At 42.4% G+C, this 27,958-nt stretch overlaps 1 protein-coding gene across 2 annotated transcripts in view; it reads left to right on the top strand.

Annotated features, from left to right (window-relative positions):
- LOC142212654 (dual specificity protein phosphatase 22-A-like) overlaps positions 1–16,260 on the top strand; it is a 32,073-nt gene extending 15,813 nt beyond the window's left edge. For both annotated transcript variants that reach the window (XM_075280630.1, XM_075280631.1), the window contains exons 5-7: positions 7,259–7,333; positions 7,495–7,666; positions 15,903–16,260. In XM_075280630.1, the coding sequence (XP_075136731.1) occupies positions 7,259–7,333; positions 7,495–7,666; positions 15,903–16,097 (442 nt within the window). In that variant the 3' untranslated portion in view covers positions 16,098–16,260. The remainder of the gene's footprint in view (positions 1–7,258; positions 7,334–7,494; positions 7,667–15,902) is intronic.
- Positions 16,261–27,958: the final 11,698 nt, after the last annotated feature.

Here is a 27,958-nt window from a genome sequence, read left to right on the forward strand (position 1 = left end):
TTAGAGTTTGTTGTAATGTATCAGGTAAAATACATTGTATGTGTGCAGGTAAAATGTGTCAGTCTGGTTTCCTGGCTGTACGCGCTTGCATTTTGCTAGACTGTTGCAGAACGATATTTGGCCTATTGCATAAAAGTGCTGGCTGTGGCCTACGCGTGACATTTACATCTCTATAGTCCTGTGTCATCTATGTACTTTATGAGTGCTACAATGGACACGATCACACACCTTCTGTGTTACAAGTAAAAGATGGCTGCCTGGTGTCCATTATGTTTAATACTGTATATTTCTTGCCTTTTAAAAGGGTTGTACAGAATTAGAAAACACAGTTGATTTCTTTTTTTTCAGGAAGTGGTGTCATGTTCATGCTAAAGTTCAGTCTTGTACGTTTTAATGACACTGAGCTTTATCATTGCCATGGGCATATCCCCTCTAAGTTGTGTCATGTGACCAATCAAATGGGCACCTTCTTGTACCAGGTTAGTATTCAGAGGACACATCTGTGGCTGCACAGTAAATCTTTTACTCTTGTCCTGGTTGTACAACTTCTTATGAGCAAGCCTATCACAATTTCTAGCGTAAACCCTTAACCCTCCTCCGTCCCCGCTCCCACATTTCCCCACATGATATGATGCCATCTCAGGCTAACTTTATAGGTCCAAGCTCCATCCACATGTTAAAGGACACGACTAATGACAGCTCATAAAGTCTTATGTTTATGTACCGTATTTTCCGGACTATAAGGCGCACATAAAATACTTCGATTTCCTCAGAAATCGAAAGTGCGCCTTATAGTCCGGTGCGCCTTATATAAGGCTTGAAGCGGCGGCACGCGAGGAGTTAAGCGGCGGCCGCCAGCAAAGTCTCCATGCCGCTTCCATACATTGCAATGGGAGCGCGCTATTCAAATAGTATTCGTTCATCTCTAACTATTTGAATAGCGCGCTCTCATTGTAATGTATGGAAGCGGCATGCAGACTTTGCCGGCGGCCGCTGCTTAAAGAGATTCTACTAGAGATGAGCGAGTACTGTTCGGATCAGCCGATCCGAACAGTACTCGCTCAACTCTAGATTCTACCATTAAAAGAACTTCTTCCCCCTAACCACGTCGGAATAGCCTTAAAAGACTATTCGTCTCTTACCTTTCCCATAGCCAGCGCCGCCTTCTCCCTGAGCTGTGTTTGCGCCTTCCGTGTCGTCTTCCTTGGGCCTCATGGATGACGCATGCGCAGTCGGCTCTGGCTGCGAGAGCCTGTTAGAGCCGACTGCGCATGCATCATCCATGAGGCCCAAAGAAGACAGAGACGGAGCTGCGGAAGAAGGCGGCGCTGGCTATGGTAAAAAGGTAAGAGACAAATAGTCTTTTAAGGCTATTCCGACGTGATCAAGAAGGAAGTTCTTTTAAAGGTAGAATCCCTTTAACTCCTCGTGTGCCGAGCGCTTCCATTCATTTCAATGGAAGCGTGCCATTGAAATGAATAGAAGCGGCTGGCACTTGGGGGGTTAAGCGGCCACCGGCAAAGTCTGCCGGCCGCCGCTTTCAATCATATAAGGTGCACCGGACAGCGCTGCACCTTGTAGTCCGGTGCGCCTTATATATGGACCTAGGCAGGACTATAAGGCGCTCATGGGTAATGCGCCTTATAGTCCGGTGCGCCTTATAGTCCGGTGCGCCTTATAGTCCGCAAAATACGGTAATGACAGTCACCTCTATTACAAAAGTGTCTGACCTCTGCATAAGCAATGCCGCCGCTGCTACCTCTTGTGTCACTCCCTCTACCTCACAGATTGTAAGCTCTTGCGAGCAGGACCCTCAGTCCCATTGTGTGAAATGACTTTCTTTGTTATGTATCTGTCTGTCTGTATTTGAACCCTACAAATTGTACAGCACTGCGGAATATGTTGGCGCTATATAGATAAAATTTATTATTATTATTATTATTATTATTATGAGCTCCTTTACATTTTTCTAGTGTATGCTGCAGTCTATAAAGCCTGCACTACTGAGATGTATTTTACTGCTGGTACATTGTCCATACTGCGGACCCTTGAGGAGGAAGTGGGTTTATCACCTTTATGAGACGACGCCTAGATCTTCAGACTTTTTTTTTGTAAAGCAGGAAATTAACATTGAGCAGTAATTGTGTATACAGTATAAGGTCAGTACAGACTGACGGGTGAAACACCTCAGGAGTTTGTATATTCTGGTAATTCAGCTCTTGTATATAAGTCAAGGCTGCTCTGCAATGAATGAAATAAACAATAAATATGGTTAGAATTTCCCAGAAGGTCCCCCATTATTGTCTATTAATGGTTATGACATGAGCTTTCACTCCGTTGTTCAGTTATTTTTGTAAATGAAGTGTCACTATATAATGCAAAGTTCTGCTGCTTTCTAATAGACTTTGTGTTTCCGTTTTCACATTGTCTGCTTGCTGGCAGCTAATGAAAACATTTATGATCTACTAGCTGGTACCCGCGACTTCGTCTGCGGTGATTGTAGAAGTGGGTATATACAGGCGCGGGTAAGGTTTTCGTACTGTGTATAAGGGATGGGATATGAAATATAACTTTGTATCTTGTTTTTTCTGTAATTCTGAGAATACGTGAGACTTTTGTGTCGAATGTAATTTGTAGTTCAGCTGCTATACGGTGTTGGTATAAACTGTACATAGTGTCTTTGGGACAGAAGTATTTCAGGTTAATATACCTCGATATACGACATTGTATGATTTGTTATTTTCCGCCAGTACATGTAAATTTTGGGCACAGGATACTCTTGAGCAAGCAACATAAAGTCTGTCCCTGTGCATGACAGTTTAGTAACTCCATGTGCCTCTTATTAATAGCAATTAACCCCATAATGTCCCTCACATTAACCCCTGTGTAAGAGTTACTGATATGTGAGAGACTTGGAGGTAATAATTAAGTATCTTCATTATTGAGGTCCTTTATTGGTACTTCCATATGTCTCACATAGTAGTAACCTTTATATGAGGCACACAGGGGTTAATACGAGGGACATGATGGGGTTTATTCCTATCAATGTGAGGCACACAGGGGTTAATATGAGGGACATGATGGGATTTATTCCTATCAATGTGAGGCACACGGGTGAATATGAGGGACATGATGGGGTTTATTCCTATTAATGTGAGGCACATGGAGTTACTAAGACTAAACTAATAACCCCAAATGCCTGACATTAATGAGAACAGTAATCCTATGTACCTGTGTGTTTTTCAGTTTCACTTTGCTAGCAGCTTCCTCTCCTCCTTGAGGAATGTTTGCAGGATGCAGACCACTATAGCAGGCAGAGACCTGAGCGATTAAGCTCCACCCCCTGGGTTTCCTGCACCCCTCTCAAAGGGGAGTGTCCTTATGCCTGAGCTCTAGCACAGCACTGAAGACTCTGACTTCATGTAACTCTTGCAGGTCCTGTGCTGCTTGCGTGCCAGTGAAATATGGCAGGAGTGCCACTCTTGGCACGTGTGCCAGGGGTTGCTGACCTCTGCTGTAGCGGGTAATATGAATTTTGTGGCTTGCTATGGTCCAAAGTGTGTGAGATTGCAGAGATGGTGGTGTGAGTTGGGGTTTTGTGGAGGTCCTGGGAAAAACGTATGTGCGCTATTGTGACGAAAAATAGCCTATTGTGCAATCCAGTGTAGTAACTATGTTTGTGGAAAATTTCAGCCAAATCGGTGGAGCGGGTTTTGCGTGATTGAGGAACAAACGTCCGAACATCCAAACACACAAACCCACAAACATCCAAACTCACAAACTTTCACCTTTATAATATTAATAGGATATCCAGAGGCTGATGTCATATACAGATCTATAATACTTCTCACAGTTGCGATTTTGTTACAATTAGTTGTAAAATTGTTAAAATCTAGATAATCTTCTGTGAGGTAAGGAACGTGGACTCCAGACTGATACTTTTTACCTGGACTGACAAATTGTATCAACCTATCAGGACAGAAGAGAGAGTTGTGCTACTTTTTATGTATTACAGCAATGTCTAGACTAAGATAGTTTGCCCAATGCATTATATTACAATAAGATCAGTCAAATTATCTTCTTTTTGCTCTTTACTAATATCCCTGTCACATCTAATCTTCCTAATTTCCACCTAAAATTGAGTAAATGTCACCTATCAAGGAAAGGTATGGGGAAAAATGCATGGAGTTTGCAGTAGAATACACCCGGATGACATTCTGAGTGACATCCAAGTGTCATCTGAGTACATCTGTGATGTATTCATGTCTATGAGGGCTTCCAATCCATTACGTTCTATTGGCATAGATAATTATAGAATAGATCCTATTATTCTCCATGTTAAAGGAACAGAATGGATGAACGGAAGATCCCATAGACGTGAATACATAATGGAATACACTCAGATGTCACTCCAAGTGTCATACAATAGCATTCTGCTGCAAACTGGCTGCTACATCAGAAATACACTCAGTTGTGCACATGAGGCCTTAAAGAGGTTGTCCGGCCTATTTTTTTTTCTCTTTTGGTTGGAGGAGAAGAAAAAAAACAACATAAAAAAAACATATTAATCTGTCCCTGGTGCTCTGGTGTCCTCACAACGCAGTCCAGTCAAGCTGCTTAGCTGTCTTCTTTTGCTTGAAGTCCTTACTGGCTGTGAGGTCCCATGTCCCTTCCAATCAGTGGCCTCAGCGGTCACGTGTGGCAAGGACTTCCACTGGAAGCACACCAGAACACTAGGGACAGGTGAGTATGTTTTTGTTTTATTTTTTTCAACTCCCCTGGTCTAATTAAAGAAAAAAGCATTTCTGCAGGTTTAACATTCTGCATTTTTTAAGAACACATGTGTTTTTGAGAACATAGCATTTGCACATTTTTTTCCCACAATGTGAGGATGAGATTACACAAACTCTCATTTACTTTTCTGGTTCTGTAAAACACAGATTGCAACTGGAAAAAATGCTGCAACATGCAGCCTTAGCCTAAAGCAATAACTGTGATCTCCTGAGGGTTAGTTCACATCTTCGTTTGGTAGTCCGTTCGGGAAGTACGCATGGGGACATGCCAAACAGAATACCAAACACATTGGCAAGTAGTGTGCAGTGAAAGCACATGGACCCCATAGACTATAATAGGGTCCGTGTGATCTCTGCGCGAAAATGCGGACAGAAAAGTACTTCACGATCTACTTTCATGTCCGCATGACTAGTGCGGGCAGCGCACGGAAAGCACATGGACTCCCCGAACGGAATACCAAACGCAGATGTAAACCAGGCATCAGATCGGTTGCTAAGTATAAACATAGCTCTATCTGAGTCTCACTAGGAAGGGATGATGTTACCTATCATGCAGCCCGAGTAATTACATGGGGCCTCAGAGATCAGGAGTCCACCAACAATGACATATCTACATACATATTTCATTTGAAATTGGGCATAATCCATTGAAATATTTCAATAAGTAATGGTCGATGTTTTTGAACACTTACCTCAGCTCGCTCCTGGTTTATCTGCAACTCAACATGGTCTCATATGACTTCTTGGCATAAACACGCAATGATGGCAGTGCCAAGTGCCTTACAGTCAATGTGACAGTCAAGTGCGGGGACCACTAAGTGCATTATAATGTGTGTGTGTGTGGGGGGGCGGCTAAGGTTGCATTACACTTTGTGTGGAGCAATAAGAGTGCAGTATATTGTTTGGGGGCACACATTGCTTGGGGCCCAGAAATGCCAAATCTGCCCCTGCCAACATGAGGTCAGGGCATGGGAGGGCTGAATTCTATTACACCAAGAGCAACATGATTATAAAGTTCAGATTACTAAACCTCCAGTGAGGTGGAAAAAAAAAAAGACATTGTGTAATTGATGCATATACGGTATACTGAAGCAGACGAGCCTCAGTAAAGTGGGGCCATTTCCACCAGTTTTAAAGCATGTGCTTTTCAGGCAGTGTGAGTATTGAGTCTGGGAAGTGGGGCTTCTACAATGCTTCTAATAGGCAATGGCCACTGTTTTGTACAAACTATACTGTATATAATAGGGTAATAGTTTAATACAGATTGATAAAACATGGTATTATGTATGATTGATGACAATCTGTTTATAGCACCAGTATATAAAACTATCCATATGGAGCTTTAGAAACTATAGGCAACTGTCCACTATACGTCCTGTCCTGATCCGGCTGCAGAGAAGTCACTATGAATCATCTCGATTGTCTCTTGCAGAATTGAAATGTCAGCTCATACTCACAGATTACATTCAGCATTTCAGAGCCAAGGCAGCCGCCTCCTGATTCTCTGTCATATGATCCAAAACCAAAGAATCAGCAGAAAATCTACAGCTATTCAACCAAAGAAAATCTGAGAAAAAAAAATTGCTGAGCCTCCTGACTCCATAGAACAATGTCTATATGTTAGGATCTTAAAGGGATGGCCTTTGTTTTCAAATATACTGTTTGCTATCGATGAATTGCTGCATTCATTGTAGAAATCTAGAGGTGCAAAACTATTCCTGACCTTTCTTGATTGTGGGAATAATGTCTTTCCTTAGGGAGAGACCACTTTCTCAGGTGTGTGGAGACTTATACAGCCATAGTTGCTCCACTGCAAAGGAACATGGGAAGAATATGCAAATCTGTCTCCCAAGATGTAAACAGGGAGACAGTGCCTCTGTTATGCTGCTCTCTATAGCAAGCACCCTGAACAACATGCCTGACTTCCCAGAAGCCTTTGCTGCATTATGCGATGTTATAACCAAATCAATTTCTCAGCTACGGTCCGTAGCTGAGAAATTGATTTGGTTATAACCTCGCATCATGCAGCAAAGGCTTCTGGGAAGTCGGGCATGTTGTTCAGGGTGATTGCTATAGAGGGCAGCATAACAGAGGCACTGTCTCCCTGTTTACATCTTGGGAGACAGATTTGCATATTCTTCCCATGACCTTTCTTGCAAAGTTAATGTTTTGGTACAATGTAAACAACCCTCAGTGGGCCAAACACAGCAGCATCTAAGGTGTGTGGATGACATGGACATTTCATCATTAAATTATATTGCTATTGCATTCTGTAATGTCAGTAACAGAGGCGAGCCTACGGCACATATGATAGACACTCAGACTTGCTATAAGACTGGTTGTCAGCAGTAATAGATGGTATAGCTGTACTGTAGTATAAGGTGTGTGGATCTCATGTCTGATCGCAATGTAATCATATAAATATAATATAGTTAATGATTCTCATATTTTTCTGTCTTTACTAGGATTCAGCATTTTAAGAAGAGCATCAAGTTTATCCACGAATGTCGTCTTAATGGAGGCGGCTGCCTTATACACTGGTCAGTCCATTTCATTTGTAAACCAGTATGTGTTAACAGATAAACCTTTCAAATGAACTTTCAGAAACAGATAATAGCAGTCACTGTAACCTCTTTAGATCTGTGCGATTGTTGTGTCATCATGAACTGATTATTGTATATCTTCTGCTCTGAAACTACAGCTTGGCAGGGGTGTCTCGGAGCACCACAATTTTGGTTGCGTATCTCATGACAGTGACAGCATTTGGCTGGGAGGAATGCCTTTCTGCTGTGAAAGCCGTGAGGTCCTATGTGGGTCCGAACCTTGGATTTCAGCAGCAGCTGCAGGAATATGAAATGACCTTAGTGAAAGAGGTAATTACACAATCCTTACCTATACATGTGTAACCACTAGCAGAGACCAACCTGCTGCAAGATGAGAATCAGGCTGGTCCCAAGCCCTTGGCCTTGTGCAGTGCTCACAAGGTCAAGTTGGCCCTTTGTGGCTGTCAGCATTATATTTTGGGGGCTACTGTAAGTCTGCTATTATGAGAATTACTATGAGACTGTTTCTACAAGGACTAATGTGATTCTAATACTATGGGAATTACTATGAGGTTGTCATGGTGGCTACTGTGGAGACTAGTATTAGGCTACCACTATTGATACTACTATGAGGACTGCTATGAGTCTGCTACTATAGGGACTAGTATGAGTCTGTGACTATGGGAGCCAAGGGCAGGTTTTAGACAAAGTGCATCCCTGGGAAAAATTAAAAGCGAACCCCAAGTGCCGATATACAAACACCACCATCATCTTCCAGTGCCTCCTTTCTGCCTCCAAAACAATAATAACAACCCCCATTTTCCTACACCCAATTCAAATGACCGGCCTTTGTACCGTCTATTAGATTTTTGCACCCACAAATCAGTTATTATAATGCCTCCTTATAAATAATAGTCTGTGCTTATAAATAATATTGTACCCTTATCAGTAATAGCACCCTTAGAGTATGTTCACACGGCGAAAAAGGTGGTGGAAACCTTTGCAGCATCAGCATTCTGTCGTGGCATTCTGCTCCTGTTTAGACACAAATGAATGGGCCTAAACAGGAGCGTGTCTCGAGCCATGGACGCTGTGGCTGACTCAGCCGCGGAATGCGCGGCAAGATAGGTCATGTCGCTTCTTTTTTCTGCTACTAACTAGCGGAAAAAAAGCAAGTGGCTCCCATTGAAGTCAATGGGAGCCATTTTTGCAGGCAGATTTTGGAGGCGTATTCTGCGTCAAAATCCACCTGAACATACCCTTGTAAATGATAAATAGTGCCCTGTATTAGTAATATTCCCCCTTATCTGTAATACTTCCCTCTTATCAGTAACAGGCACCCTTTAAAAATAATACTGCTCCCTTATAAATAGTTCCCCCTTATAAATAATAGCCCATCTTATAAGTAATAGTTTACCATAATAGCCCCCTTATATATAATAGCTCCCCTTATATTTAAGTTTCCCTCTTACATATAGTAGCCCACCCTTACATATAATAGTTCCTTCCTTAGAAATAAGAGCCCCCCTATATATAATAGTTCTACCTTATATATAATTGTTCTCTCTTATACAGTGTTGGACTGAAGTGCCTAGGGCCCACCAGAGAAACTTGTTCTGGGGCCCACCCAACAGCTTCCTGCGAATAGCCTACACCATGGCTCCTTCACTGAAATCTTGCATATCTGCTAACTATCTGGCGTTAGCACACAGGGCTGCCAGCAGTAATTTTGAACTCCTTCCTCCCCACAGTATAATGCTCCACAGGGTATATAATGCTCCACAGCGCCCTCTTCAGACCCCAGAGTATAATAATCGTAAACGTAATAATATATAATACAAAGTATAATAATCATAGGTGAGGGAAAACAACAAACAGTTATACTCACATTGCCTTACCTCTCATGGGCATCCTCACGCTGCTCCGCAGTCTCTGCTGGCAAGTCTGCGGCTGACGTCACACATTCTGGACATCACTGCTGAGTCCTGTGATTGATCCTCAGCAGTTACATGGGGCATGCTGACACAAGCCTCAGCGGTGACGTCCGGAACGTGTGACGTCAGCTACAGGCCAGAAATGGCCTAAAGATGACTATGGATCACCAGACCCCGAGGAGAGGTGAGTAAACATTTAAGAGCTGCACTATGTGGATTAACATGAGGTTACTAGCTTGAGGGCCTACTATGGCGTTAGTAATATATCAATCACCATGAAGTTTTTAGTATGTGGACTACTATGAGGCAGCTATTGTGGAGACTACAATAAAGTGTTATCAGCATTTCTGAGTATTTTTCAGACTATGATCATAAATAGTTTGAAATTGACTACAATACTTAAGAATGGGGCTTAGAGCTGAAAATCCATGTCATGGTAAGCTGTGTGTACTGTATGTATTACTACAAGCATTAGTAGTTGTGCTGGAACTCTGCTGGCAGTGCTAACACAGATTGCAGCACAGGATCGAGCACTCACAATCTATATATTATGACTAAGGGAGATGCAGTGAAAGATAGTGAGTCCCATGTGCCATAAAGAGTGCTGAGTGATATTAGTCACTGTATTTATGTTCTGTGTTTGCTGTAGTACACACTACACCACAGAGTAGGGTGATGGGTCACAGAAGTCAGACCTTGCATTGTTTCATCTGCACAAGGGTTAGCACATCATCTAGAAATTTTCCTGGGTCATAATCTGTCCATCAACAACTGAAAAAATCACATGTAGAAGTAACTGCTGATTTAGATTGCAACATGACTTAAATTAACCCTTCCTGTTATTGTGACACTTGTGGATGTCCCTGTACACCACACTCATTGCCTTCCTTGCATTACCACGCACACAGTGTGAGAGCTGACACCAGGAGCACCATGTCCTGTACTATGTGTGCTGTATACAAAGTACACAAGACAGAACAGATTTCCTTTTGAGAGATTATTTTGACCACAGCCAAAATCACTGATGCATTACAATAAACATACTATTTGTGAAGTGTTAGCTAGAGATCTTACAAACTTCAAAAGAATTCACATTCACCAAGGAAAAAGCCACATTTCCATAGACTGGACACTGAAAGATTGTCAAGTTATGATTATTCTCCTGATGTCAACAAGACCTATGACAAACAGTTGCCACTAACCAGTTATATGATCAGGCTATACTTCCACCCAGTCTTATAAGTTACAAACGTTCATCCAGTCCTAGGACGAAGGGTGCTTCACATGCTTCACAAGACCCGAAGATACCTCCATTCCTACAATTCTATTCAGCTTTGTAATCAAGGAGTACATCAGAGTGTATCTCCATCGAACCATATGACCATGGATAGTAACTCCAACCAGTCATATTATGAAGGAGGACACCTCTAACCAGCCATATGGTCAAACTGGACTCGTCCAACCAGGCATATAATCAAGGAAGAAACCCACAACCATAACCAAGTCATATAATCAAGGCGATCACTTACAGTCATTCATATGACCAATGATTCATCTCCAACCACTCATATAACCAAGGAGGACACCTCCAACCAGTCATATAACTAAGGAGAACACCTCCAACCAGGCAAATAACCAATGAGGACACCTCCAACCAGTCATATAATCAAGTAGGACACCTCCAACCAGTCATATAATCAAGTAGGACACCTCCAACCAGTCATATAACCAAGGAGGACACCTCCAACCATTCGTATAACTAAGGAGGACACCTCCAACCAGTCAAATAACCAAGGAGGACACCTCCAACCAGTCATATAACTAAGGAGGACACCTCCAACCAGTCATATAACTAAGAAGGACACCTCCAACCAGTCAAATATCCAAGGAGGAAACCTTCAGCTAGTCATATAACCAAGGAGGACACCTCCAACCAGTCATATAATCAAGGAGGACACCTCCAACCAGTCATATAACCAAGGAGGACACCTCCAACCAGTCATATAACCAAGGAGGACACCTCCAACCAGTCGTATAACTAAGGAGGACACCTCCAACCAGTCAAATAACCAAGGAGGACACCTCCAACCAATCATATAACCAAGGAGGACACCTCCAACCAGTCAAATAATCAAGGAGGACACCTCCAACCAGTCATATAATCAAGGAGGACACCTTCAGCCAGTCAAAAGGGCTACTTTCAACAAAACTAATAATGAGTAGATACCTCTAATCAGTCTTAGAACCAAGATATACTACCATCCAGTCCGCCCTGGTGACTTCACTTCTCTTAGCTGAAATAAAGCACAGTGCTGAGAAACACCTTTGGGTCATTTTCACAATCACAGTCTACTAATTTTCTAATGTGTTAATTTTCTATAACTAGTGATACAATTCACAATTTACTGATCCAAAAAATCTGAATTAATAAGATGTGTTGGGTGAACACATGCTAGGGTCCTGTAGTTATCTTTGACCCAGTGGAGCACAGTCATTAAACCTATAATAATAAGGAAAGAGTGGGGAGTATGTCTGGCCTGGAACATCCCTTTAAGTCATTGCTGCAGCTGATTTATTTGTATAAACAAGACAAATAACCCATGATGTACGTGACCACGGCATTACACTGGACATCATATGTTTTTGTAAATGACAGTCCCAGGAATCTTGTGTCTTACTAAGCATTTATTGACATTACATTTTATGAGGACAAGTTTTTGTATTTCTAATTTTGTTTTGCTACCTGTACATATTGTATGACGGCTGGCCGGTATCTGTTCCTCAATATTTTGTTTTAATTTTATTTGCTTTAAAACATTAGTGAACAGATTGCAACAAAGTAAGCACAGTAAGAAATACAAAGTAGCATGGGCCCCATGTTAAAACATGAAATGAAGTGTTTTTAATACTATATTTGTCTGGATATTTATATATTAATTTCAGACAATTTATAATAATTGCATTCTGATTAAAGAAATTATAAATGCTCCATCAATTTCAGTGCCAGTTGAGCCCACAATATGGCATCCTGTATATAGTAAGGTGTCAGTGCATGGAAAATGTAAATCTGGAGAAGAAGGGCAGAATAAGGAAATTCTGCCTCCTTGTGACTCTTTTAAAAACAGGTCTTTTCAATGCTATTGTATGGGTCCCATTAAGGAAGGGGCATATGTAATAAGGTGATTTTCAGAGTTATAATGAGTACTAGCTGGTACCCGCGACTTCATCTGCGGTGATTGTAGGAGTGGGTATATACAGACGCGGGTAAGGTTTTCGTACTGTGTATAAGGTATGGGATATGAGATGTAACTTTGTATCTTGTTTTTGCTGTAATTCTGAGAATACGTGAGACTTTTGTGTTGAATTTAATTTGTATTTGAGCTGCTATACGGTGTTGCTATAAACTGTACGTAGTGTCTTTGGGACAGAGGGATTTGAAGTTAATATACTTCGATATACGACATTGTATGCTTTGTTATTCTTTGCCAGTAGTGTGTTGACATTTTTTTATTTTTAAAAGTTGCCATATTCTGACAGCAGTCACTTTTTTATTTGTCTGTGTCGGGGTCGGCAAGCATGGCTGCTCCGGAGCGTTAAAGTGAGCCTCCTGGAGTATCGTTAAGGTGAGGGGCAAAGTGGTAAAGTATATGTATATGTGATTGTGTGGGGTTAGGGGCTAGGCTGTAGAGGGGAATGTGAATTTTGGGACTTGCTATGGTCCAAAGTGTGTGAGATTGCAGAGATGGTGGTGTGAGTTGGGGTTTTGTGGAGGTCCTGGGAAAAACGTATGTGCGCTATTGTGCCGAAAAATAGCCTATTGCGCAATCGGGTGTATTAACTATGTTTGTGGAAACTTTCAGCCAACTTTCATCGGTGGAGCGGGTTTTGCGTGATTGAGGAACAAACATCCGAACATCCAAACACACAAACATCCAAACTCACAAATTTTCACATTTATAATATTAATAGGATTGTGAGGCTGAAACATCTCCCAGGTGTAACTATAGTGGTCACAGAGATGTGACCTGTTCTCAGAAGAACAAGGGGACCAAAAGGTCAACCTCATCACACTAGTAAACGTCTTTGATTTCCTTTGATAGCTGGCAGTCTGTCCTCTGGGGATCTGTAGGGAGACGATTTATGATACACAGCTTTCCACTTTCAGAAAGGAGAAAATTATCTATTTCATGGCAAAAATATCAGTTGCATATTGTTCTACTGGCAACAGTAATTACCAAAAAAATCATTTCTCTACTTTGTGAAATCTCAAACTTTATGGACAAGAGAGCTAAAGATTGCTCTCCATCCTCTATTCTATCTGTTACTTTAGCCTGGTCAGATATATATCATTAAGGGGTTTAATAACAGGGAAATACTCTGCAATTGTTTGGTGTCCACACCCTTTGCTGGGAGAACTATTGCGTGTCAGAGACTCTGAGGATGAGCAGAGACAATAACCAAGATCAAGTCTGTGGCGGAACAAAACACCAGCAAAATGGCTGAGCTGAGTAGACAGGAAAGGAGAAACATAAACCTCAACTTACATTGTATGTAGAAAAGGAAGAAGGTAGAAGGTAAATAGTAACCAGATGAGCGTGTGGTAATGCTGCCACTAGTCTGGAACATGGTACAGAAGCTGAGCACCTCCGCCTTCCTCCTCTAATAACAAATACTATAAGACGCATAGACATATTCTTCCAACCACTTTTTTTCTGGCGTATACATTTTTGCAAGTCTCTGAATAAAGGGGATGTCACTTATACAGTATATTACCTGATCTATAACTTGTTTTAAATTTCTATCTGGCATAGGCTCTCTTCACATCTGCATTTGTCAGTTTTGTTGTTCTGCTCTGTAGAAAAATAGATAGAACCAAGCAACCATTCTGACCATGTTCACATATCAAGAACTACTTAGGTGTCTAGTTCTGTTGTTTTGTTATTGAGAAGGAAGGTCCTACCATATCACTACCTATCTCCTATTACACTGTCTACAAAGTTCAGCAGAACTCACAACCTGAAACAGAAGACTCATGCAAATGGTAACTTTTATCAGCAGCTGATTCACCAGCGAAGTCCCAGATTTTGGGGATTCAGCTTTTTAAGTGTTCAACTATGAAATCACTCAACAAACAGTCATCCAGGACCTGCACAAATGGCTCATATAGCGTTACTAATACTAACTCACTCTTTTCCTAAGTGATATCCAGCAGAGTTAGTATTTTCCATAGAGATGCCTCAAGGATTGATGGTCATAAAACCATTTCTTGTGTCTCATGTGCTTAGAGTGACCAGATATCTTCAAGCCATACAGATCATCCACCACTGCCACAGGTCCAGATGAGAACCCCATCTTGACAACAACAAACATTTGTAAGGTGCTTTACTCAGAATGGATTTTAGGGATACAGCCTTATAAGTGTGCAACTGAGGAATCGCTCATCAAACAGTCATCCAAGACCTGCACCAATGGCGGGCATGTTGTCTATCAATGGAGGTTGACATGTCACATTCTCCCTCATCAACACTCATCTTTTGGACCAGAGCACTGTTCAAAGGGGACAAAAACAGGCTCAGCTGTGGGGTTATGTGACTTAACAAATGAAGAAAATGGGCTGTTGCTACAATAAAGGATAACTAATAAGTAACAAAAACTCATCACTGACATATTATTAAATGCTAACTAGAAAGTGACCAGCCCTAAAATCTATTTCCCGTCCTGCATAGGACACCATGATACACTGTAGGAGAGGTCCTACAAATCCCACAGTGAACTCTCTTCAACCTTGTAGGCTAAACAAATCTATTAAACTAGATCCACAGATTTACTGTATGTCAATGAAGGATGGGGGGCAGCAGAAAGTTGCTATGTAGAATAGTATTATGTGAATAATTTCTCTTCGATGGAAAAAGGAAAACTTACTCTACCACAACCTTTTGGAGCATAGCTTCCTATAGATCAGTGACTGGTGTTCTTAGAAACCTAGTGAAATTGACCGGGGTTACAGCGAATTCATAGTAGAGGATGTAAGGTAAGATTATACACGGATATGTGGTCTGCAAAGGCAGTGTCCCTAAGGAGACATAGTACCCCTTCTTACTTACATCTGTGTCCACTTACCTAACCAAATCAATAACCCACGTTACACTGATGATGGGCAATAACCCTGAAACAGAAGTCTGTGGATGGGTCTTTTTCTTTTTGGAAAAAATGTTCTGGTTTGGCAATATTACTCGGTTTCTAAGTAAACCAGGCTTAAAGCAAGTTTTCTTTTTTCCATGAAGGCTATTTCCAGTGGCATAACTAAAGTCTTGTGGCCCCGGTGCAATCTTTTGTCCGGGGCTCCCTATCTCATCCCTACAGCGAAATTTTGATAGTGAAGTTACGGGTGCTAAGGAATTTAATCAATCTTAGCGTGGTTAGGGTAATCTGTGGGTCTCCTTGGCTTATGGGCCAGATGAGCCCCCTAAGGCTCCTGGGCCCCAGTGCGACTGCACCCCCCCCCCCCCCCAAGTTACGCCCCTTGGTTATTTCCATTACCACAACAGTATCATTGCAATGAATGCTCAAGGCACTTTGGTCTCTCTTATATGGAATAAACTCAAATTATGTCTTTGTTTTCACCCTTACAGTACAGAATCTGGCTGCGGCAGGAATATGGAAGAAACCCCTTCAAAGATCAGGACAGAATTTTGAGATTATTGTCCGAACAAGAGCAGAAGGAGAAGCTGAGACAAACACAAAACCACTGGATTAATCGCTCTGAGACAGACTACTCTCTGCCTTACAAAGCCTATGGCTCCAAAAGCAGATGGAGCAATGTATAGAACACAATTGACACATCAAAGAGTTTGCAATAAGTGACAATATGGCTTGTGTGTTTTACACCAAGCTGCCAGGGTCATGCTGGGGAGTTTTCAGGTGCCAGCAACAACAATGACTTACAGGTCATCATAGTTTAATAAAATAACCTGAATCTTTGTGTATGAATTCCTCACCAATGTCATGATCTCTGACTGCTGTCAGTGCATGGAGACATTCTTGTTTCTGTTTAGAGATTAAAAACCTCTTCTGAGCTGAGGGATTGTTACTATGTATCAGTGTAAATAATACTCAGTGAGGTACCGAGTAGCAAAAATTGACTCTACTGGACCTCATTTTAATGGCTATTACATGCACAGGTATACTGTAACTACAGTAATCTTGAGCTGACCAAGCCAGGCTAAGGCAGTAGTATCGATAATATTCACTGACATCTAGCAAAGATCTTGGAAGCAGTGAGAAGTATAAACACAAGTATACTGGAATATATGAGAATATCTCATAGAAGAATTAAGCTTTACTTAAATTAACCAGAAAATGCTTAGGCTGTGCCTATATGGGGTGTTGAAGGTTTACATATTCATGGAGCTTTTGCTGTAACTAATGTGACCCCAAAACTTCTACACACAATGTGTAATTGTCCTGGATGGAGATACTATTAACAAGCACCTATAGTCACTACCTGTCTGGTTATCTAAACTGAGGGGCTTTGAGTATCAGGTACTGGGCACTTTAATACTGGGTCGCTGATCCAGCCTCCATATTCTGAAAAATTATGCTTCCCTTTTCTTGGAAACAACAGTACATTGGAGTAAAATGTTATGTTATTCATACAAATCTCTTTTACTTTCATAAGAAACTTGGTAAAAACAGAATTTTTAATTTTGCCTGCAGTTACCCCACTCCTTCCTATCTCATCTTACAGATCCTGTGTAGCATTTAGGATATTCTGACGGTCATCCCAGGTTATAACACAATGTATGACTTGTAGGCCAGGTCAGGGAGTGTGCATAAGAAATACTCACTCTGCAAAGTGTCTTTTTCTGGATCTACACTGCAGGACTAGATGGGCTCAAATAGCGTTTCTAGATCACTATTTTCCTAAGTGATATCCAGCAGAGGTAGTATTTTCCATACCGATGTCTCAGGGATTGATGATCATGAAAACATTACTTGTGTGTTATGTGCTCAGAGTGACCAAATTTCTTCAGGCCGTACAGATCATCCACCACTGCCACAGGTCCAGATGAAAACCCTATCTTGACAACAACAAACATTTGTAAGGTGCTTGTCTCATAATGGACTCAAAGTGAAGTCCATTGGTAAACTTTTGTACCTTTTGTATTCCCATTCCTTTTGAAGCATCTTTTGTGTAGCCTCATCCTTAGGCTAAGTTCACATCTGCTTTAGAGTGTCCGTAGGAGACTCTGCTGTAGATATCGTCTAAAAAGTTGGTGGAGAGAAAACTTCTTCATGGAGGACTCTTCTATCTCTATGCAGCCTCTCTAACTCTCCGACCACACTCTCTGACCACAACCTGCTGACATTCTCTATCCTCCCCTCTGTAATAGACCCCTCAACCCCTAAATCAACACCCCCTCACTCACCACTCACTGACATATTCTCACTCCAGGATGAAGATGCCGCTGCAGCCTTCTATAACACCACCATTACTTCAGCCCTTGACCCTGGGGCCCCCTTCACAAACAGCAGAGCCCAACCGATCAAGAGGCAATCCTGACACACTGACCTGACCAATTAACTGAGACGTGCCTCCTGGGTTGAAGAACACCTCTGGAAGAAAAACCACTCCCAGGTTGACTTCATCAGGTATAAAGAGGCAGTTCAAGAACCTATTCACCTCTGCAAAGCAGGTCTACGTCACCACACTCATATCCACCCTATCCCACCACTCCAAACAGCTATTCATTACCTTCACTTTCCTTCTCCATCCTCCGGTTACCAACTCCAACATCAGTTATCTCAGCTGATGACTTTGTCTCTTATTTCAAAAGCAAAATTGACACCATCAGAAACAGTCTCACCCTACACCCCCAACCATCACTCTACCCAACTGCTCGATTCTCTTCATCTTTAAGATGTTTCTCCATTGTCACTGATGAAAAGCTCACCACCCTAATCTCTAAATTCCACCTCACCTCCTGCACGCTTGACCCGATCCAGTCACATCTCATCCCCAACCTCACTGAATGATGCCGCAGACAGCAGGACTGAGCAAGGAAGCGCCGGAGAGGTGAGGTAAGTTGAGTATTAGGGTGCCTTCACACAATGTAACGTGCCGCGTGATGTGGCACGTATACAGCGTGTGAGAGTTTGCGCGCCACAAAATCACGGCCGCAAAATAACGTGGCGTATACGATCCTAACTCACATTGAAATCAATCGGAGCTTTTACGGCGCGCAAACTCTCACGCCGTATACGTGCCACATCATGCGGCATGTTACATTGTGTGAAGGCACCCTAAGTATTATGTTTAATTATTTCTTCTGGGCGTCTACTTATTATCTTCTGGGATCTGTGGAGCACATAATACTGTGTGGGGGCCACTGCGGGGCACGTAACTTTGTCTTAGTATTCTTTACATGCCGGTCACTGCTCACTCACCATATTCTTAATAACTGCAGTTGTAGGTACTAAAGCTGTATCCCTTTCAAGTATATGAGATTACGCTGCAGCACCAGTAATTGCCACTATCAAGAATTCGCTCCAGGAAGGGTTTGCACCAGGGCCCACAAGACTTTAGTTACACCACTGCTCGGGCCAATATGTAGTAACAGGAGTGGAATGATTAGACACTAAGGGGGCATTCACACTACGTATACTGAAGCTTATTCTGAACGTAAAACACGTTCAGAATAAGCGGCGTATAAAGCAGCTCCATTCATTTCTATGGGAAATGAATTTTACGGCTAGCTCTGCTCATGCCAAGTCGTACACCCCGGCACTTCCCATTCACTTCAATGGGACTGCTCGCAGTGAAAGAAGCAGCCCATTCATTTCTATGGGGAGCACTCGTATGCCGGCTCCCATAGAAATGAATGGAGCTGCTTTATACGCCGCTTATTCTGAACGTGTTTTACGTTCAGAATAAGCTTCAGTATACGTAGTGTGAATGCCCCCTAAGTCTTACCACAAGAGAGCGTATCGATGCTTTCCCTTTGGGTAGTGTATCACTTGCCGAAAGATTGTTGACTGCTAAACATGCCTCTAGGTATGCTATTACGATGACTCAATCACATTTTGCCCAGTTCACAGGCTTTGATAGTGGGTACATCATTGGACTGAAAAAAGTAGAATGGTTGCCTGCTAGGCTGTTCTGGAGATATTGGTTACATGAGGTCATGCACACACATGGAACAGGCTCTCTATGGCTCAGAGAGACCACCATTAGACACTATGGGAAAACTGAAGCAGCAACGCATCACAGTTTTTCCTGCAGTGCTTTTCACAGAAATATAAAATATGTGGACTTTCTGCTTCTATTATACCTATAGAGAAACTATCGGTGTTTCTGTAAGTATAATTGACCCAAAAACACTAAATAAAGGTGCAATAAAATGTAACTTTTATTAGTTATTTTTAAAAGGCGGGCCGAGATTGGTTTACCTGAGGAGTGACGCATGTCTAGGGGAGGAGTTAAGGTGGCTTTATAAACTCAGACCACCAGTATTGCAGATGCGGCTATACATTACAGCCGGCTAGCATACTTATCACATCGTCGTACTAGCTGGGAGTTGGACCATCACCGCTCCTAAGCGTCTACCCGCCTTGTCTCTGATGAGCTAGGAAAGATATACTAGCAGAAACGCGTCAGACTATATAGGGATCTTCACTGAAGTGCGACCTAATCTCTGGTGTGAATGAATGATTTACTTAGGTGATTGTTAGCTTTAGTGTCGGGGGACAAAAAGGAGCCCTCAAGTTTAGAGATCAGTTGGGGTTTTAGTGTTGCCCCACTGGTCTTAGCAAGTGTATGGTTGTTAACCCCTATTGGGTGTATGTCAGAAGTGAAGTGAGATATAACTATCTAGACTGCACCTATTGGTAAACTTGCACTAGCTACTCAAGCAATCACCTAGTACACCCTACCCTATTATTTTAAACTTCATTATTTAGGAGGTTTATATCAGCTTTTAAAAATAACTAATAAAAGTTACATTTTATTGCACCTTTATTTAGTGTTTTTGGTTTATAGTGTAGGTGCATATACCTATGTATTTTTCTGATCAGTTTTGAGATTTCAAGTATAATTGACCCGAAGCGATTTCCAAAACCGCAATGGTTTTGGAAACCACAGCTTGTCCGCTGCATGTATTTATCCCGCAATGGGTGGATGAGATTCGCTTGGGAATTCTACAGGCCATTGTGCAGTAGGATACCATATGTAACTTGTATTTGTCCATGCTTAGCCATATTTCATTTTGTATCCAGAGCAAAGAAAGAGGTGTTGCAAGGATTTGAGATTACGTGTGTGGAGGTGTCGAGAGATTAGGTCAGAGATGTATGGCAAGGACAGGTTATGGGTGGCTTGGAATGTCATTGCTAATATTCTGAACTAAATTTGTTGGGATATTGGTAGCAGAAGTGCAATTGGGTCAGCCTAAGGCCGGGGCCCCATGTATTGTAAATGCCGCGATTTGGAAACAGTGGAAACACTGCGGAATAAAATTGCGGTGTTTTACAGTCAGAGAAAAGTGGATGGGAATTTGGTAAATCCCGTGCACACTTTGCTGTAAAAACTATGCTGCGGACATGGTACGATTTCCAAAACCAGCACAGTTTTGGAATTCACAGCATGTCAATTATACCTACGGAAACACCGGCAGTTTCCCTGTTGGTATAATTAAAACAGAACGTCCGCAGAGGAAACCTCTGTAGACTTTCAGTCTAAAGCACTGTGCGAGGAACTGCGATATGTTGCCACCGCGTTTTTTTCTGCAGGATGCCATGTGGGGCCTTAGCCTAAGGCTGGATTAACACTTGCGTTTGAGTCTCTGCCGCAGAATCCTCTTTGGCTGCTTTCTCACGGAGTAACGCTCCGCTCATTCTGACACGTAAACACGTGTCAGAGTGAGCACAGTAAAACAGAATCCCATTGACTTCAATGTCTTACGTCCGCTACCCATTGAACTCAATGGGAGGCTTTTTTACCTATTGCTTTCAATGTGATAAGCAGCTCCCATTGATTTCAATAGGAGTCGTCTTTTTGGTCAGGATTTTGAGGTAGATACGGTCTCAAAATCCTGACCAAAAAACCCTGTGTGAACTTACCCTTATAATCAGCAAAGAGAAAAGTCCTGCAAGGAGGACTTTTCTCCCCGCTGGTTTCAGTATAAAATTGGTGGAAACCAGGGGAAGAAACCTGGTGGACGCCATTATAATCTATGGGGTCCGTGGATTTTTGTGTGTAACCGCTTTTTAATCGGACAGGGACTTTTTTTGGGTCACCCTAAGGACGGAAATCTGAACGCTAGAGTGAACCTATTGTAACTGGGCGGCATATTTGAGGGTGGGCTAGAGGGGTGTAACAGTGTTAAATAGGAGGCCACAAATGTTGCAGTAGTCTGGGCAGGAGATGATAAAAGCATGCATGTGATTGATAGGTCTGGTAGGGGCTGTGTCTGATGGAGGAAAGATAAACAATTTTCTCTATGCAGATTTTAAGAAAGTAGGAGAAAACGAAGGAAAATATAACTGATAGACACACAGCATTATGGACAGGAGATGGTAAATTTATGTGTAGTGAGTGTACAGGTGGTACTTGTCATGTATTTCTATAAGCTGTCACAGGTCAAAAATATATAGATGGAGAAGTGTAGGGGTCCAAAGACAAAGTCTTGATTTCTTCTTTCCCTTTGCTTTAGGATCACATAAGAACATTGTACTATTATAGTTGTGTGCACCTGTCCCCACCATGTACCAAGGTAAGGATGGTTTTGTGGCTTGGAGAAGTGTCATAAAGAAACTAAAAAAAGGATCCAAAGAACCTACAGGCTTCTCCTTCACACTTTCGAGTTCAGAATGGAGCATAATTAGCTCTGATGGAAACAAGTAAGAAGGTGAACTTCCAAAAAAATGTCTGCATTGAGGTGCTGCACACTCAAGCTTAGTTTCGATGTGGTCACAGTAAAGGGATATACAGGTAGTGAAATGAAACACAGAAGATATTTCAGGACTGTATAGAGGGGAAGTTGGCATATCCAGGATAGCGTGTTGTGCTGAGACACAGCTGCCTGTTTTGAGTGTTTTCTATTTAAGCAATGTGAATTCCATGTATTTTGCTCATTCGAAACTTCCTATTTTACTTTTCCCTGATCTTGTGGCCCCTTTTTTTCATTTATTTTCTCATGCTCAAGTTCTGCAACTTACTTGCAAAACAAAGCTTTAGGCAGTGCTAGCTGCATTGGTATTTCATGTTGATATCTTATATTTAGCCACTTTATAGTGATAGGTAACTGGCAGCATTGCATGGTGCGCATATTTCATTTGTGTCCACATCTGCATTATCTATTCCTACTTTTCTGCTCTTTCATGGGGGCAGAATAGCAAAAATTACAGCACTGCCAGATCTGTGACATGACAGGTGCCAATGACTAAGATTAAATGGCACTCAGTATAGATGTACTGTAGTACTCAGGTGTATCCGAAGCCAGTGATATATAGATGAAAAAGCTCCACACTGGGATCAAAGATGGAATTAGGATTTTTAGTATGTACTGCGGCTTGTAACATTTTGGTTGTATAGACCTTCCTTTGACACATGCTGCACAGGGTCTGTATAGAATATATGGACAATGCAGAAGTAATACTCATCTGGCATTAAGTTCCAGATGTACAGTGGGGCAAAAAAGTATTTAGTCAGTCACCAATAGTGCAAGTTCCACCACTTAAAAAGATGAGAGGCGTCTGTAATTTACATCATAGGTAGACCTCAACTATGAGAGACAAAATGAGAAAACAAATCCAGAAAATCACATTGTCTGATTTTGTAAGAATTTTTTTTCAAATTATGGTGGAAAATAAGTATTTGGTCACCTACAAGCAATCAAGATTTCTGGCTCTCACAGACCTGTAACTTCTTCTTTAAGAGTCTCCTCTTTCCTCCACTCATTACCTGTAGTAATGGCACCTGTTTAAACTTGTTATCAGTATAAAAAGACACCTGTGCACACCCTCAAACAGTCAGACTCCAAACTCCACTATGGTGAAGACCAAAGAGCTGTCAAAGGACACCAGAAACAAAATTGTAGGCCTGCACCAGGCTGGGAAGACTGAATCTGCAATAGGCAACCAGCTTGGATTGAAGAAATCAACTGTGGGAGCAATAATTAGAAAATAGAAGACATACAAGACCACTGATAATCTCCCTCGATCTGGGGCTCCACGCAAAATCTCACCCCGTGGGGTCAAAATGATCACAAGAACGGTGATCAAAAATCCCAGAACCACGCGGGGGGGACCTAGTGAATGAACTGCAGAGAGCTGGGACCAATGTAACAAAGCCTACCATCAGTAACACACTACGCCGCCAGGGACTCAGATCCTGCAGTGCCAGACATGTCCCACTGCTTAAGCCAGTACATGTCCGGGCCCGTCTGAAGTTTGCTAGAGAGCATTTGGATGATCCAGAAGAGTATTGGGAGAATGTCCTATGGTCTGATGAAACCAAACTGGAACTGTTTGGTAGAAACACAACTTTTCGTGTTTGGAGGAAAAAGAATACTGAGTTGCATCCATCAAACACCATACCCACTGTAAAGCATGGGGGTGGAAACATCATGCTTTGGGGCTGTTTCTCTGCAAAGGGGCCAGGACGACTGATCCAGGTACATGAAAGAATGAATGGGGCCATGTATCGTGAGATTTTGAGTGCAAACCTCCTTCCATCAGCAAGGGCATTGAAGATGAAATGTGGCTGGGTCTTTTTTTTTTTTTTTTTTTATGTAGATTGTGAGCCCCACATAGGGCTCACTATGTACATTTTTCCCTATCAGTATGTCTTTTTTTGGAATATGGGATGGAAATCCATGCAAACACGGGGAGAACATACAAACTCCTTGCAGATGTTTTTTTGCCCCTGGCGGGATTTGAACACCAGGATCCAGTGCTGCAAGGCTGCAGTGCTAACCACTGAGCCACCGTGTGGCCCCTGTGGCTGGGTCTTTCAACATGACAATAATCCAAAGCACACCGCGAAAGAGTGGCTTTGTAAGAAGCATTTCAAGGTCCTGGAGTGGCCTAGCCAGTCTCCAGATCTCAACCCTATAGAAAACCTTTGGAGGGAGTTGAAAGTCCGTGTTGCCAAGCGACAGCCCCAAAACATCACTGCTCTAGAGGAGATCTGCATGGAGGAATGGGCCAACATACCAACAACAGTGTGTGCCAACCTTGTGAAGACTTACAGAAAACGTTTGACCTCTGTCATTGCCAACAAAGGATATATAACAAAGTATTGAGATGAAATTTTGTTACTGACCAAATACTTATTTTCCACCATAATTTGCAAATAAATTCTTACAAAATCAGACAATGTGATTTTCTGGATTTGTTTTCTCATTTTGTCTCTCATAGTTAAGGTCTACCTATGATGTAAATTACAGACGCCTCTCATCTTTTTAAGTGGTGGAACTTGCGCTATTGGTGACTGACTAAATACTTTTTTGCCCCACTGTAGCACTGTTTAACTTGACTTTCTGCAGGGTGATAACTTTCTCTGCCTTGATATCCTATCTCCAGAGGTGTAGTTAAGGGTTTAGCATGGGGGGGACGCAAATATATCCAAGTGGGCCCCCACCTCAGGTATACTGATATTTTCACTATACAGTGACCGTATAGTGGTAACTACAGATTCTACGTAGGGCTCGTCAGATAATTTAGGTGAAGACAGCACAGGAAACATTTCATGATTTACTGGTCATGTATCTGACTGTAATCGTTCACATTTTCTGTCTCTATCTGGACTGGGCTGCTATGACCACTTCTTAAAGGTTTGACTTGTCTCTGTTAAGTTTGCAACATGGACATCTTTGGCTCCTTTTCCAATGGAAAAAAAAAATAAATCACCTGACCCCCCACTGATCAGCTGTTTGAAGCAGAGCACAGCACATGTGCAAGCGCCGAAGCGCCATGTACCCTTTTCTGTTTATATTGTATTGTTCATTTCATAGTGGTCATGCAATCTACCTACAGCCTCATCCTATACATTTCCATAGGACGAGGCTGTAATTACATCACACGGTCACTATAAATCATGACAGGGTACAAAATAAACAGTGAAGGGGTCACCATGCCTGCATGTCCCACAATGCCCCTTCAAACAGCTGATCAGTGGAGGTCCCAAGTGTCATAACTCCTGATCTCTTATTTATGACCTATCCTGAGAACTGATCATCAATAAAAGTAAGCTGGAAAAGCCCTGTAATAAAGCCCAAGTGATCTTTAATTTAATACAGCCCAATACCCCCTTATAGTATGCCCCCTGAGATAAATACTTCCCCCCCATGCCTCCTTATATAAATGATCCCAGTAATATTCGTAAAGTCCTCTAATGACCCCTAATCTTCACAATGTCCCCAACGACCCCTTATATAAATAATGCCTGTTGTATTCTTTATGCCCCCTTATTTAAATAATCTCCCCTAGTAATAATGCCCTCTAATGTACCATTTATTCCTTATATTAAAAAAAAAAAGTTATACTCACCTGCCTGCGATCCAATGCTGCACCGGAGCTGCCTCCGTCTCTCCTCTCTGCTTGCTGACAAGGCACCGTCAGCACAGGTAAGACGTCTGTATCTTAGCACAGGAGGCATAATGCTATGACGCCATTGCGCCATCCTGGGCGCAGACATCTTGTTTGTGGTCCTGGTGCCCTAAAAGCCAGCAAGCTTGTAGTTGCTTGTGTCTTTCAGAATGGTAGAGCAGAAAACTCAATGTATTTCAACTATATCAGCACATATAGTTATATGAGTTTATGGACCTCCCCCACCACTGGCTACGCCACTGCCTGCCTCAGAAGACAATAAGAGCCATTGAAAACCCTCTAAAAGAGTCGACTTAACACTCTGTGCCACGGTGTCATTAACGTGTTATGAGTTATGTTCACTTTTACATTTGTGCATGGTCCTATAACAAAGGCTGATTTTATATTATCTTTTATTATTTACATAGTCATATAGTAGCTGAAGGTGAAAGAAGACACAGATCCATTAAATCCAGCACTTAATGCGATAGTGCAAGGTGTTATTTACGCAAAACTGTTGAAGTCCGGGGCCCCAGATGGCGTAAATACTGCGATTAGCTGCAGCAGAAAAAACGCAGCATTTTACAGTTGCTGCACAGTGAATCCTAGAAAATCTCTTAGCATTATACCTATAAGGCCTAGTTCACACGCAAATGCGCGTGTGCATATTCCGTCGCGGCAGCCGCAATGGGATGTCGGTGCAGTGCACGGCATCCCATTGCGGCTTTCCACTCTGGAAGCAGCTGCCGTGAGGTGGACACCGTGGCTGATTTAGTCGTGGAATCCGCATGCAGAAAGGGCAGCTTGCTTCTTTGCCGCTAGCAAAAAAAAAGAACGCTAGCGGTCTACATAGACCACCATTGTGAGGGGGCGGATTATGACATGGATTCCGCGCCATAATCTGCCCCCTCTGTGCCCATGTGAACTAGCCCTTAGGAAACTGGCGGTTTCCTTATAGGTATAATGGAAGCACAAACCTCTGCTACATGAGGCCTTAGCGTAAAATAGCCTTTTTTGGAATGGCCATCATACCCTCATTTTAACAACCATGAATATCTGTTTTTTTACATGTGAAAAAACTGACATACTCTTATTTTTTCCTGTTTTGACATACATTCATGGATTTTAAAATGGCTATCACACATACATTACTTACTGCCAGGTGAATAGGCCCCTTCAATGGACTGTAAAAAATGGCACTGTTGGGTTGATGCCTATTGCCCCATGACAGGGGAAAAAATTCCTTCCCAAATCAGACTGTGGATTAACTTATTTCCTAAAATCTGTTTCTGTAATATTTTACCTTTTTTGAACCTGTACAATGAATCCACCATCACAACGTCAATTGTTAGTGAGATCAATAGTCTCACTGCTCTTATAGTAAAGAATCCTGTTTATGATCCAGTTGAAATATTCACAGGCTTTGAGGATGTCTTCTTGCCACCATCTTAGGCCGAGGAGTAAAAAGATCATTAGAAAGGTCTTTGTATTGCCTCTTCATGGATTCGTACATTGTGATTAGATTCCCCTATAGCCACCTTTTTTTCTAAACTGAATAGCTCTAAATTTGTTAATCTGTCTCTGTATTCCAATCCACCCATTCCTTTTATGGAAAACTAGCTTTTACCTGCAACTTCGTCCGCGGAACCCCAACCCCCTGCGGGACCCACCTGGAGCGGTGCGCAGGCTTGTTCCTTTGCCTTGTGTCCGCAGCGGGCCCTTCCTACATGACATGACATGACCTGTGGGTCCATGGACCCTCGGGGCCCACCCTGCGGCCTGCTGGAACTGTTTACCTCCTCTCCCTTCTGACACCCGCCACCCCACTTTCTCCCTACCCGCTTCCCCATGTGGTCACTCCTTCCTCCTACCCCATGCCCCTTTGCCCCCCAGGAACATGCCCCCTTCCCCCCATGCCCCCTTCTCCCGTGTTACCTACTCCATGCCCCCTTTTTTCCCATGCCCCCCACCCTGCGGCCCGCTGGAACTCTTTACCTGGTCTCCCTCCTGGCGCCCGCCACCCCCCTTTGTCCCTACCCCCTTCCCCATGTGGTCACTCCTTACTCCTACCCCATGCCCCCTTCTTACCTACCCCGTGCCCCCT

Source organism: Leptodactylus fuscus, chromosome 7 (assembly GCF_031893055.1).
Source record: "Leptodactylus fuscus isolate aLepFus1 chromosome 7, aLepFus1.hap2, whole genome shotgun sequence".
NCBI lineage: Eukaryota > Metazoa > Chordata > Amphibia > Anura > Leptodactylidae > Leptodactylus > Leptodactylus fuscus.